At 45.3% G+C, this 14,965-nt stretch overlaps 1 protein-coding gene across 5 annotated transcripts in view; it reads left to right on the forward strand.

The window, feature by feature from the left end:
• fbxl17 (F-box and leucine-rich repeat protein 17) overlaps positions 1-14,965 on the forward strand; it is a 200,551-nt gene that overhangs the window by 130,935 nt on the left and 54,651 nt on the right. For 3 of the 5 annotated variants that reach the window (XM_076099661.1, XM_076099662.1, XM_076099660.1), the window contains exon 9: positions 7,200-7,276. The exons of the other annotated variants lie outside the window; for them this stretch is intronic. In XM_076099661.1, the coding sequence (XP_075955776.1) occupies positions 7,200-7,276 (77 nt within the window). The remainder of the gene's footprint in view (positions 1-7,199; positions 7,277-14,965) is intronic. 5 annotated transcript variants of the gene reach the window in all.

The raw sequence follows: 14,965 nt of genomic DNA on the forward strand, positions 1-14,965 counted from the left end.
AAAGTGCTTAGTTGGCTTCCCCCCCCCCACACCCCTCCCTGTTTTTTGATGGACAACTCAGCTGGTTTGTGAGGGACACTTGCTTTTGGAAGATGGTGTTGAAAATTGTTGTAATGGTGAATATATATCAACATATCAGAAGCCTGATGCACGTTGTTCAACTTAATGTATAGCTCCAGAGCTGCGCTCAGAGTAGAACTCCGCCGTCTCTACATTGAAACTTTTGCCACGTGTGGAGTTCTAGAAGTGTTTTGCTCTGCAAGTTACTGTAAAACCTACAGCTGTGTTAGTGAAGAGCCCAACACTCCGCCGAGGATGAGAGGAGAGAGAGAGGCACATATAAGGGCCTTTGTGTGTGTGTATGGTGTACCTCTCCTCTTCTCCCCCCACCTCCCCCAAAAAAAAGAAATACAAAAAGCACAGGTTGGACAGGAAAGTCGAGGATGATGGGCATTCACGGCTCCAGTTATGACCCCATCGGCACATTTTTTTTTCTAGCAGGCCGATGACAAGCTGCTGGAATGCCCCGCAGTCTGAAAACATGATTAACGGCGGTGGAACACAATAGGAATGTGATTCTCATTTGAGCGGTGGGTACGGCAGGCTAGCCTGGGAAATCATCCAGGCCCTAATTGCTGAAGCAGACCCTGATTCATACGACTGGAACTTACACGCACACACCAGACACACACACACACACACGCACACACACTTAAACAGATACTTAAACGGATACAAAAAAGTGTATCTCACAGCCTTGGCTTATGCATTTAGTAATTTTATCATGACCCTAAACAAATACAATGAGATATGACTGTGAACTCTTTGTCACCGTCACATTTTTTTTGAATCTACAATAGTAAAAAGGAGCTTTTTCTAATGTGTGAATGTTCTCTATGACGTCTATTGTAAATATCTATCTACTCATTTTTGTGTCTTTAATTTCCTATTTTGCAGTTAAACCCATCTTGAAATAGATGTCATACAAAGGCAATGGAAGATGTGGATGTTGAAGTGTATGTAAAGCAACTCGTTTTTGAGAAAACGCAAAAATGACTGTGATCTATCTGTCTGCGGCAATTTCCCCTTCTGTTGAAGTTACAGCAGCAGACGGCTTCCTCGAGACAAGACAGTAAAAACTGAATGATCACTTTGCTGATGTCTTGTGGAGAACACAACTTTAATTGTACCACGAATCAGCAACACAACAATAGTCCACTCGTGTCATCAGGGGAGGTCAGCAATTTCAAAAGCAATAAAAGCTGTATCGCTCCATTCTAAGATTGTTCCTGAAGTATTTGCTTACTGAAGGGCTCTTTTGAGGTATTGGATATTTTTATTTCCATTTATACTAGCCCAATGAAAAGAAGTCTTGAACGTTTTTTGGGGTTTTTTTTGTGTGCGGAGGATTCCAGAAACTCAGTGTTGCACATCGTCTGAGGAAGCAGAGCCGTGCTTCCTTACACTTGTGTATGGATTTATGGGCGATATAAAGAAAATTTACAGTAAGAATCATTTTGCAAGAGCGTTATCCTCAGAAGTATAAACTCCCCCCCCCCCCCCCACGTCTTGCTCTGCTCTCCTCCTCTCTGCTGCTCCGCCCTTCCATTTCATTAAGTCTAAAGACAGCCATGGAAGTCTGAGGTCCCGTCTGTCACCGCTGCTGCCTCCTCCTCCTTTTATGTTTTCAACCTCTCCCTAGACCTTCAACTGCTTTTCTTTATACATTTCATGCTTACTTTCTCCCCCCTCCCCCTCCTCTCTTCTCTCGAAAATCATCCATTTCTATTTCCCTGCTCCTTTTGTGTGGCTAGACAGCCGTGTAATTGTGGGCCGTGTGAGGAGCGGGATGAGACGGGGCCTCGTGTTGGTCAGCGCCGTGCTGGCGCGCCTACCTACAGCCACTCTCCCCGGCAGCGTCTTTGTTCCCGCCTCCATTGTGATGGGCTCGCTAAAGAGAAGCGCGACACATGTTGTTTGGCTGGAGGACGGTCTGCGCTCTTTGTGATAAATATGGACCCTCTCGTTTCTCTCAAGTATTGCAGCTATTCTTCCTCGGATACCTCTGGCTCTGCGGCGTAGAAAAGAAGATTAGCTTCCCCTCGGAGAGGGACAGGAGCGCGTTTCGCACAGGGAGCAAACAACACGCGCACACACACACCGCGTTAACGTCCCTCGCTCCCTTTGTCCCTCCTTGCTTGTCCTACATCTCCTGGTTGAGCCTTCCAGTTGTGTGGAAATAGTTCCTCAAGGTGGTTGGAAGTCTCTTATGAGCAGTTTAATGAGAGAAATTGACACACCACTGGACGTGGCCAGTGATGCATTAATATACAGTAAGGAAAAAGATGCTGAAATACAGAGAGTACATTAAAGTGAATACTGAGTCTATCTTCTACAGATGGATGTTAATGCTAACAGCATATTTGATTCTGACAACACCAGCCACTACTCTGGAGTTTGGATTTAATTAGACTATTTTCGTTCTGTATCAGGATGCCAGTCACACACATGAAATAACTCAATAAACAGAACGAGAAAACAAAAAACGAAATTGGCACACAATGCACAATATTCATCTCAAATATTCATCAAATGGTTTCTAATTAAAAGTATGTCCATGGCAACAAGCTCAGAGAAGAGATTCCCTTTTTCATCAAACGGTGAGCTGGGATTAAGGGATGATCGCCGGGCTTTGTCAAGGTGTAACCTGTGGTTGTACAACAACACGCACACACACACACACACACCAACAGAGTACAGGGGCAGTTGTCCTGTAGGGGTATAGAGCTCAGATAGAAGCAGTATTCTGCTGGTGGGTCAGTGATCTTCTCCGTGCTTATCCTTTCTTTAAACACTGGTCAAGTCAAAGTGAAGTTTTTAAAAGACGTCACTTGTTTTCGGAGGTGTTGATGACTCACGAGAGCTCCTTGCTGTTGGGATGAAGGTGAAGACTCTGTATATCACTACTTTTGCCTTGACTAGAAAGTCCGCTTTCCTAACCTTCAGTATACAGATTTAAACCCACTGATAATGCTGGTCTAACGTTTATTTTTCTCCATTTAGGAGCTTATATCCGAGTTATAAAAAACAAAAAAGCTATTAACCCTGATGCTACTCGGTGCACATAAATAACATTTTTCATAAGATGACCTATGTTCATGTTATTGGCACTAAGGGATGAGCAGTAATTGGGCCACAGCAGCTTCTAAAGTAGATTCCAGTGAGCTAATACACACCGTAAAGAGCAGAGGTCGGCCAAGTGTGGTCCAGGAGCGAATTTAATTCTGGGAAATAAAAATGGACAAAAACATCCACCAGTCCGTGGCATTTCCACCTTGATAAACACTACTTAGCTCGCCGTACCTCCGGGCCTCATCTACACTTGGAGACCCTGGAAAATGCTTTCTTTGGTCACAAGATGTATCCGTGCGGATGTGGTTACCATGGTTTCAAAGCAAAATAATTGAGTTTTTCTTCTTCTAAACTCCAAAGGAAGAGCAATTATGTATCAGCAACGCAAATTACTGTATTCTTCTTTTTTTTTTGTTCTTCTCCTGATGCTAATGAAAATATATATAGCTGCATCTGCTCCTTTCTGTTTCAGCGAGATCATTTAAGTGGTACTTCGAGTTCCAGGTACTCTACAAAATGTTATCTTGGATATTACGTAAAAACCCTTTTTCTCTCATTCAAGTCGAAGCCTTAAATTCAGCCTCCATCAGAGTCGAACAAAGGCTAAATTCTTTGGCAGGCAGCATCATCTGGCTGGCAGGAAAACACAATTACACATAAAATATGTTCTAGGGTTAAGCAAAGCCCTCAAGGTCCAGTTGTGTGGCTGCACTGATTCAATTTAGGTGGAAAAATGTGTGCAGAGTTTATGTTTAAGGAAGAGAAATTTCTTCCAATCCCAGACGTGCCAAGAACCGAACCAAAAGTTTGATTTTGTTCGTCCGAGCCTGTGAGAGCGAGATGGAGAGAGGGAGCGACAGCTTTATTGTTCACCTCCGGCTGTTTGTGCCGACAGCGTGGTGACGGTGAGCCAAAACACACGCTGACCCCTGATGGTCCTCGCTCTCCTCCCGCCTGCCGTCTAACGTGTTGTCACGGAGACTGTTTTATTGGGGGGAAAAAAGCCTTGAGTTGTATATGTTTGCTCGCCACATAACTATAACATTTTCTATGCATCTGTGATATTTATAAGAGCATCCTCTGTGGTAGCAGAGACTTATTCACTCGTCATCGTCACTTCCTCCTCGTCTCCTTCGCCGTGCTCATTTCTCTCCTTTTGCTCAAAATCATCCTAATTAACCTTCCCCTTCATTTTTTGTCATCTTGTACTGTCTGCCTCCTCTCCTCCTACCCTCTCTACACTGCACTTCTTTTTGTCACTGACACATCCTCCTGTCTGCCACTTCTCCTCTTTGCTTTTCTTCCTCCACCGTATTTCTACTCCGGCATCTCACAATGTGTCCCCGACTTCGTCACCTCGAATCCGCCACATTTCTCTCCGTCACTTCATTAGTCCCTTCGCATATCCTCTTTTCCCTAATCCTCCGTCCGACATACCTTCACCGCTGCTCCTCCTTTTTCATGTTCCCCCTTCCTCTCTCTGAAAAAAGTATTTTACAAACTTACAAAGTGTCATTTATTTCCTCATCCTGCTCTTCATCCTACCTTTCGCTTCCCATTCCTGCCCTCTCCAGCTCAACCGCCTCGCCGCGCTGTTCGACCGGCTCTCCGCTCCGCATCCGCCTCTCGACGTTATCTCCCGCAGCATCGCCTCCCATCTTAACGTTCAGTATGCGCACCGTGTCCAACTGCCGCTTTTGTCACCGGCGCTGTACATTATTGAAAGCGAGCAGATCACTAATTCATGTCAGCCGTGGGGATCGAGGTGGTTGGGAGCTTGTTGCTTCTCGAAAAGGCCTCTCATGTGGTGTGATCCGTGCCTTGGCCAGCGCATTCCCGACGCCGCTGCTCCGGCCTCCCTCGTCCCACCCGCTGTCTCCTCCATCCTCTCACATCGCCTCCCTCTGGCCTTATTAATGGCCTTTTACCCTTTCCTCTTTTCCTCCCTTGTTTCCTTCGATCTCACACACCCATGATGTAACCCCCCCCTGTCTCTGTTTAACCCTTCGCTACTGTATAGAGGTTTACCCTCTGTTTCCCGCTGTACTCTCTCTCCATCTCCCCCCACCCCCTCCATCATTCATTGATGTCTGATCTAATTGCCCTGTGCTCTGACCCCGGGGGACCCCGGCAGAGTGTAACAGGCTCCCAGAGGATGCACTCCGCCTCGGCCTTTCCCGGCTGCATCCCTGAATCGCTACTGTCTTCTTATCCGTTTCTTCGCCGACTCTTCCCAGCGCTTTCATTCATTAGCAGCTCTAATGCCACAGCCCCCAAGACGCACGGCACCGTATTGTGATCCTGCTGGCCCGAGCAGAATCTAATCCCAGGCTGGCCACGGGATGACACATTGTAACAGGTCTTTCTCTGTTTTCAAGAGTGGAGTTTTTTTTTTTTCTCATCCACATCTGGGCCACAGAGAGAGAGAGATAGAAAAAGGAGGAGGGGTGGGGGGGAAAGCGAGAAAAATAAACAGGGAGAGGTGGGAGGACCATGAAAAGGTTGGAAAAGAACAACTTGAGAGCGCGGAGAGGCTCGCAGGGCCACCGCCACAGAAATGTAATAGAAAAGGTGCAATATGAAGATGCAGCCCAGTGAACTACAGCAGATAGGCCAGTGCACATTTCAACAGCTTTGGCTCCACTCACAAATACAGATTTTTAGAAATACAGAGATCTATGACACACATTTTAACTTCTCCCACACTGCCATCTTTTCCTTCTTGATCCGACGGTGTGATACGTTGCATGTGACATCCACGAATTGTGTCATCCTCAGTGGATCCCGGGGCACAAAAACACGCACGCTTACAGATTGTGCTTTGTTTCGAAAAGGAAATTCCGCTGTACCGGATTCCCTGTTGATCTGCATCCTATTTTCACTCCCGTGTTTTTTTTTTTTTTTCAGACAGCGAGGACGTGGCATAAAAAAAACATGAAAGAAGAGAAGCTCCGATTCTCGCGCATCACACTTGGCCCTCAGTGAGAGAAGCCAGTGGATCGCGAGTGAATATTAGCAGTGCGTTTCAGAGTAACCCCCCCCCCCCCCAGGTTGTCAGTCATGTTGCGTGAAAGCTCAGCACACAATATTGTTCTCTGCTTCACTTTGACATGAGACTCAATGATGGAAGACAGCTCGACACCACTTTCTTTTCTTTCCCCCACCTCTGCTTTTACATTAAAGCGAGAGCCGTATAGTGTGTGTGTGTGTGTGTGTGTGTGTGTGTGTGTGTGCTTGTCTCTTTTTTGTCTCATCAATATTCATGAAGGAAGCCCAGCATAAAGATCAAAACATTCTCTCCTGAAGGTTAATAGGTCAAATGTGTTGATCAAAATCTAGTTGTTGCACACACTCCTCTCATTAGAGGCGTTTAAAGAGAATCATTTGATACAGATACTCTGATCTTCCTCTTTGCCCTCCCAAGTGTATACCCCCCCCTCACACACACACACACACACACACACACATATGGTCCTTTGGGCTCAGGCACTGGGCTGAATGCAGATACTCCTCTTTGAAGTGAGCAAGCTCCCTATATACAGTATATGTGTGTGTGTGTGTGTGTGTGTGTGTGTGTGTGTGTGTGTGCGCGTGTGTGCGTATTCTCATGCACAAAAAACACTTGCATCAGTGCACGCTTCTCTAATCAGATCAGGAGTTTAATTATTGATGTATGTGAATATGTGAACAGTTCTGACCCCTGCAGCTGTACTGTTAAACCTTTACTGTGGGGCAACCCCCCCCGCGTGTGTGTGTGTGTGTGTGTGTGTGTGTGTGTGTGTGTGTGTGTGTGTGTGTGTGTGTGTGTGTGTGTGTGTGTGTGTGTGTGTGTGTGTGTGTGTGTGTGTGTGTGTGTGTGTGTGTGTGTGTGTGTGTGTGTGTGGCAGAGTTTAAGAGCCGCTGTGCTGTACTGCATGTGTGGATGCATTTCAGAGTTTTAAAGGCAGGCTCGAAATTGCCTTCAAGCTAATGTGAAGCGCAATATACAGAGCGAAGGCGCCTCGGTGACGCTTTAAACATTTGTTCTCTCTCTCTCTGTGTGTGTGTGTGTGTGTGTTTCCCTGTAGGTGCGTGGAAATCATCGCCAAGGAGGGCCGCAGTCTGAAGGAGCTCTATCTCGTGTCTTGTAAAATCACAGACCACGGTAGGATACTTTCAATCACTGTCCCTTTGTTGCAGTCAAACTCCGACATTATCATCATAACCGTTATTACCCGCAGCCGCTACCCTGATTCAGGACTCATTTGGTTTTTACGACTCGGGCCCCCTCGCGAGACCCGCAAACAGTAAAAATGTTATTGAAAAGTTTCACGCGGAATAAAGTAATGTTCTCTGGATCTCTTTAGGGCGGTCGGTAGATGTTCACGTCATAGTCTAATTTATTAAAAGGGGAAATGTTCTGATCCGATATGAAAAGTGTGAATCCAAAAACATATGAGTTTCACAGCAGCATTGTTTCAGAGCGCAGCACGTGACGTAGTCGCTGACTGCTCCTGGCAGGATTTCCATGCGTTTGCTGGTGTTTGTGGATTAGATGTATTTGTGTTGTCTGACAGGAGACATCCATGCTGTTTTCCTTCCCAGCGTACAGACAGGCCTTTACATCCCTTTTGCATTGTCTCCCCCCCCGCCCCTTTTTTTATTTTGTTTACACTGCCTTCCCTCCTCTGCTTGATTCCATTCTGCCTTTTGTTTTGCAGAGTATTTGATTCTTTTATCGGCTACAGTGCCGTGCACGGTTGGAGTGCTTCAGCGCTGAAGCGCCAGGAGTGGCAATGCTGACTAACGCTAGCGTGCATGAATTATTTGACTCCCCGCGTGGCGGCATTTGTCTGTTTAGTGGCTGCAAAGCGGCTGTGTGTGTTTGTCGGTGTGTGTGTGTGTGTGTGTGTGTGTGTACCCTGGGAGTTCCTCAGATGAAAGCTACCAGCTGTGTAGCTGCTTTTTTTTTCAAAGAGGTACACAAGATAACACAACCTAAAGTCACATATTTTTTAATGCCGATCAATCAACTTGAAAAGGAATATCTAACTGGGAAGTGATTGAGTTTAGTTGTTAAAGTATGTTTTAATCACCTATATTTTAATTGGGATTGAAAGATGCTCCATATACTGTCATTAGCAAAGGCCTGTGTCTGTTTTCTCCTCCGTTTATATTGTGTTGATCTGTCTGAATAAATCGCCTATTCACGTTTACACAAAGGGACTATGAGGCAACAAACTAACGGCTCCGTGGTCTTTTCTTAAGTCGGCTACTTAAGGTGAGTTTACGTCTCTTTTGACCAGAGGAAAGTAAGCAGCCTGTGCCTTTGGTAGTTAGGCTTTATACCTGCTTTTTGTGCTGGATAATATTGCTTCAATTGTTTGTTTGCGTAATTCGCTGTCGCCTGTATGATAAGCCTATTGAAAAGTGCACAAAGAGACTGCTGAGATAAGAGACAAGCAAGCCTTCTGCTTGTTAGTCCCTCTGTGTTTCCTTGAGAGCTCAGGGAGCTTAGCTGGCTCTGGGAGCTGTGTTTTTTGTGTGTGTGCCTGTAAAGCCCATTGAGACATTGTATGTGATGTACTGATGAACGTGACTCATGCGACGCTGTATTCGACCCGTTCCGTACTGGGGCCGGCGTACGACGTGGCCTTGCACATGTGTGCCTTCATTTTTATAGAGACTTGCTGCCGCCTCAGTTGTTCAGCTTGTCCGATTCAAACACGCTCTCTGTCTCTCTCCTGCTGCCGTTTCTGGATTTTTCTGGTTGGGTTTATTGCTTGAATGCCAACAGGAAGTAAAGAGGAAGTCTTTAATGTGGATGCTCTCAACTAGCTCCGGTGGAAGTAGCCTGAAAATTGGTTCTGGCGTAGGCGGGCAGTGAGCAACTGTCAACGAATTGAATGGGGCGACATCTCGAAACATCCAGTTTTTCTAAAGTCGACCCATTCAGATTAATTGGACAGCCTCGTCATTGTGTTTGTCTGAATGGGGTATTAGACAGTTAGCAATGTACAGCTCCAGCTCTTAGTTTAAACGTAGGGTCGTTAGGGTCCAAGCATTTCATTCAGCTGGAATGTAACGATGTAACGGGCTACCTGCATGTTTGCTGCCCGTGCACTCGTTGCTCATCACCGGAGTCTTCCACAACCTGCTAGCTTAACAGCTGTGAGTACTTCCAATAGCCATGTTTGACGTTTACGTTCATTACGATGATTTTTAGGGGAGTGGCTTTGGAGGGAGGCCTGAAGGGGACTGGCTGTCTGTGTTGCCCGACTTGGCAACTTTCTCTCTAGATTCAGCAACCTTTCGAGCTAGCGCCGTTAGCTACATTCATTGGAAAATAGTTTGTAACACCGGGGCTGAGTTTCTCTCGTTGGATAATTTGATGGACATGCTATTGCTATTTACCAAAGATTACCAAACCACTGGTTTCATGTCGGGCACTTAATTGTCAGAGGTGTCTCCCACAGCGTTGTAATAATATCACGTGCGTTGCCACAGAGTGCAGACTCTAATGACGAACCTCCAACACAAGTGCAGCTTGCCGCCGACTTCTGTGAGTTACAGTGACGATAATCACCTTGACCTCTCTGAACCGGAGCCTCGACTGCGTCTGAGTGTGCGTGTGTGAAACGTTGTGTGGGCGTACGTCTGCTGGTGTTTGATAAACGACTCCAACATCACAATAGTACATGAAACTGGAAATGCACACAGCAGACCCCCGCTATACATCCCTCTCTCTCCCCCTGTGTGTCTCCCTAATCATTTTGACCAAGATGAATTGGTGATATCTGATCTTCTTCTTCACCAATGACCCCTCCGGCTCCCTCTGGCCGATGATGGTGTGTGTGTGTGTGTGTGTGTGTGTGTAGGATAGAGATGCCTGTTGTAGGAGCTCTGTGCTCTAACAAAATGATTGGTGGATTTCCTGCCTCAGTCTCTAATAAATTAAATAACAGAAATGAGATTTTACATCAGCCAAGCCGGCCCCCCGTTCTTCTTCTTTTTTTTTTCTCCCATCTCCTGCGCTAATTATCTTTATTAATGGCCTCTCTGAGTGCATTTGAGATGTCCACAAGCCTCTTACGTTTGAGTGTTCTGTTTTTTTTTTTTTCTCCCTCCCAGCTTTGGCTTCCTGTGTGATTTTATTGGAGCTTTGAGGATAGACAGACAGAGACACATAAAGACAGGTTTGGATGACAGAAAAAGAGGGCGGGGCAACATGTAATTTTACTCCCAGCACAGATGGTTTTGGAGAAACAAATGTAAGAAAAAGCGAGGATGGATCTTTTGTGGCGTAATGATCTTACTGAAAGCCCTATTAGTGCTATGAAAACAAATAAAACAGTCTTCCTAGACTTCTCCTTTTGTTCATTAAAGAACATGAAAACTGATTAGCTTGAATAACATCTTGATTGTAATCACGGCAGCATAGAGACTTTTTAAACACCTGGATTCAGCAATTTGCATTTTTCGTAAGATTAATGCGTTTCAGTTTTTCACACCTGTAACGAATGATTGATGATGAATAATGATCACGCTACTGAAAGATTTTCTTAAACCTCTAAAAGCATTCCCTCCACATCTCCGCCACACCGCCGCACATTTTCTTTGTGCTTTATACTTAATCTTTTTGCACACATTGTGTTTTCAAGCTTTTTTGGCATTTTTGCTTGTCTCCCTGACATTTCCACATTCTATTAGTACACACACACACACACAAACACACAAGTTCATATGCACACGCGTATGTGAATGCGGTAATCAGGGGAGACAGTAGGCCGGTACGGTCCGGTACTCAGTACCACTAACAGATTCAGTGCCGCCACACAGTCCAAGGAAAAAGGGACAGCAGCTGCCTACCGAAACCCAAATACAGCACGTCACGATCCACTTCAAACAAGAAAACACATCTGCTTCCGTTAGGCTTTCATTTGGTATCGGAATAGTCGGAAAAATTACTTTCCGACGGGTAAAATTCACATGAAAAAGACAACCCAAAAACAGCCAACGTGTTGTTTTCAGCACTAAACGACTTAAAGCTCAGGAAAACGAAATCTTCCCAACTCAGGAAATGTACCTTTCCATCGTCTGCTCTCTCTGAGTGCTGTTTGAGTTTTCTTGTTCGTGTCTTTGTGCCAGCACATGCCTGCGGGTTTTTAATCCAACAGTGTGTGGTTAGCCTCCTACTGGCACACGTCAACTTCTGCTGCAGCTTACAGTCGAGTGCCGCGGGTCAACTCTTGCAAAACGTAAAAGAATATTTCATGATGTTCTTTTTTTTATTCCAACAACACAGACACTTAAAGAAATAGTGGCAAAAGATTTACATTTTTTTTTAGCTATTCACACGACAACAAAATAAAAAGGATGACCAGCTAAGCCCCTCCTTCCCATAGGCATACACACAGCCTGGTCTCAGTGTGCACATCTCCCCATCAGAAATAACAGTAGCACTATAACATTGGTGTGAAAGCCGATCCTGATGAGAAACCCCACTCTGCTTCGCTCCCATTGCTAATCAGATCTCCACACCATGCAGCGCTGTCATCCTCGTCGGCCGTCCCATAGACAGGAAGTGGTCCACGCTGCATCCTCAGCACACCTGGATAGACAATGAGACCTCCTTGTCCCCTCTCAAGTCTTATACGTGTGTGTTTTGCATTTACTTGCCTCCATTTGTGTGTCGGCACTGTGAGCTCGTACATCTACCTGCGCTCATCGTGCCCATTGTAGCCCGCCTGCTTTATCCAGAGACAGAAAAGGGAGACCTTGGCACCTCCGTTCTTTACATATGGTAATTCTCCTCTTTCACCCGCACGCCTCCCCGCGATCCCTTACCTTGTCAGTCACGGCCTCCTGTGTACATCTGTGCGAAGGCGAGATGGAGCGAGACACCTGTGGGAGACTGTGTACGAGTGAGGAGGGAAGAAAAGAAGCAGCTTCGGTCTGCTTTTAGAGGACTTCAAGCAGAGCTGCTATAGAGTTGCGGTGTGGGAGGGATTATTTCAGGCTTCCACTCTGATGGAAGTCAAAGTCCTATTCATTTGCTGCACAGACAGTGTTAGGTGACTGGCATTTTGAGCACTACCAAGTCTCAGACATTCTCTCGGCTGAATCATCTATACAGAATACGTGCACTTACAAACAACCAGAATTCTCTTGTTGTGAAGGCTAAGCTCAGCTTTTTAGAACCCTGATCATATATTCAGCAGTTTAAAGTTACTACAAGGAGCTTTATTTTTGTGGTGATTTCGGCGACCCCTGTGGTTGTGTTTTTGAGCACCAGATTCCCTTTAGAAAACCTCTCATTTTACACCAGCAGGTGTCTGACAGGCTGCTGTCTGACAGTCTGCTGTCTGACAGTCCGATTTCATCTGATTTGGCACAGAATCGGACCAGGTAGCACCAATGACATGCATTAAGAAGGACTAAATAGAAATAGCCAATCTTCTCCCTGATGGTCTCCTGTAGTAATGGAGGTCATAAAGAGGCTTCAGTATTACATTTAAACTGTTTCATAACCTTTTAATAAGTTTACCTTCAGGTTCTGTGCCAACTATGACTATTCAATATTTAGAGTCATCAGCCAACCAAACAAATTGAAAAAAAAAAACAGCCACAAAGTTGAAATAATTAAAACTAATAGCCTAAGTAACCCTATTGTATAGTTAAATCATCCAGGTTCCTCTTGTGGTTCTATGTTGCAGAACATTGAGGCTCTATCTAAGTTAATGGGAATTAAAAGTGGGACCAATACTTTCTTAACTTACTTTCCTCCTGCTTTGCAACTATATTGCACCTAATAAATAAATAAATGCCGACAATGACAGCCCATCTTCCAGACTGTTGGGATTGTGTTGTATTGTTGCCGAAGGACTGAGCTACTCAGATTGTGCGTTTCATTGTTGCGTCCATCTGTATTTACCGATCTGTCAGCTTGTGCGATTATTGTTGTCATTCAATTTTTCGCATCTTATTCTCTTATTTGATCACCCCCCCCCCCCCCCATAGCCCTCACATAATTAACACGCATCTACGTTTTTGCTTCTTCCTGCTGTAAACCCTGTTCCAACTCCGAGCCCCTTCCTCCTCTCTTTTCCCCTCTCATCCCTCTTTCCATTCATCTTTCAGCTCTCGCTTTCATCTGAAGCGCTTTGCTCTAAATGTACGGAGCGTTGATAGATGGGGCTTCCCCGCCGCCTTGAGCGGAACCTCAAGAATGAAGTGTGACTGTATGTGTTCGCCTCTCCCCATATATGTGTGTGTGTGTATTTGTGCGACTCAGCGCTTGTTTACATGCCTCTGCGTGAGCTTTTGTGTACTTTTACAGCTTTCCCTCTGCCACTGGGGAAATTTGGATACGCACTCGCTCCTCGGAGTATCGTAGTGCTTTTCACAAAGTGAGGTTACTTAGCATAAAAGCAGCTGAAACAGCACGGTAACTAGCTTACCGACTATGAAAATGGCATGTGATTGTTTTGCTCTCTTCTCCAGTATGATGAGGCCATTACGGGTATACTCAAGGCTCAAGAGTTGCTGTGAGCCGGTGTTCACTTTTTATTATCCTGCTCCATTTGTGGGATTGATGCACACGTCAAACCGTTCAGCACGATATCCATTTCCTCGCGAGCCATGGCTTTGCGTCCCATGGCTTTGCATCCCATGGCTTTGCATCCCATGGCTTTGCGTCCCATGGTGCCATTTTTTTTGTAATTGTCACAGAGTATTGGAATCGCTGCCATAAAGGATGAGAGGATCAGTCGTTGTATTTAAATGATCAAACCTCACGTTGATGCGGTGCGACGATGTAAAAGGCTGCGGCTCGTCCTCGTACATCAACTCCTATCTCTTACTTTCTTTTTACACATCTTTGTTTCTCCTCGAGCGTTTGTGTGCTTTCCCTCCATCCTGTTTGTTTACGAAGCAGTTATTCACCACCCACGGTCTGAGCGCTGTGAAACATAATGTGATGTAAACTTAGATAGTGTAATGGCTTGTTTGCTCCTCTCTGTCTGGCATCCAGTAGGTAAATAATGTAACTCTTAAAGCAGTCGATTAAAATGCGCAGAGCGGTGCAGCAGATTTATGTGGGCGGGGGGGGGGCAAGTCAATAGACAATCTTTGTCTGTTTGTGTGGTCGTGTTTGTGTACATGTGTGTGTGTTGAGTAAGGAAAAGGTTATGGTTTCTTGGTTTGGGTGGGTGCGGTAATGATCGCATGTAGTAAACCATAGTCTACTAACTAGACTCTAGTTAGTAGAGTATGTTAGTAGAGTATTTTTTAATGATTGGCAGAGACAGTTTTCAACCGTTTACTATATTTTAGGAACTAAAATATGCTTCCGTAATGATGGCAAAAAGCTATTTATTGAACAATAAAACAGTGTTCATGACATTCATTTGAGAAATGATAAAATGCATGTCGGGCAAAGCGTACTTAGTCACGTTAGGTTGTGGATGTCAGCATATTATTGGGTGAAATCTTTGAGGGTCCTGCAGATGCATATCAGTTTTTATCCACCTGGCAACTTCAATGTTGAAGAGTGTAACCATCACAGCACAACCTGACAGCAGCGATCCTCCTGACATGACTTCCATAAAGCGTAAAAAACAATGATACCGGAGGAAGCCGAGCCCATAGGCCAACTCCTGTGACCCTTGAGCATATCACGCCAATACCCTAAAAGCCAACGGAGCAGTAGCGCACAGAAACGGCCCCTACGAGGGAGATTCATCTGCTGTTTTCTCCTCGAGGGGCAGGAGAGACGGTGGGAAGAGGAGAGAGGGAGAGAGTAAGATATGTTGCAGAGTGCTACTGGACAGGGTGAGGGCAAAGACTCATAAAG

Source organism: Anarhichas minor, unplaced genomic scaffold (assembly GCF_050575085.1).
Source record: "Anarhichas minor isolate MPS153535 unplaced genomic scaffold, ASM5057508v1 ptg000025l, whole genome shotgun sequence".
Taxonomy (NCBI): Eukaryota; Metazoa; Chordata; class Actinopteri; order Perciformes; family Anarhichadidae; genus Anarhichas; species Anarhichas minor.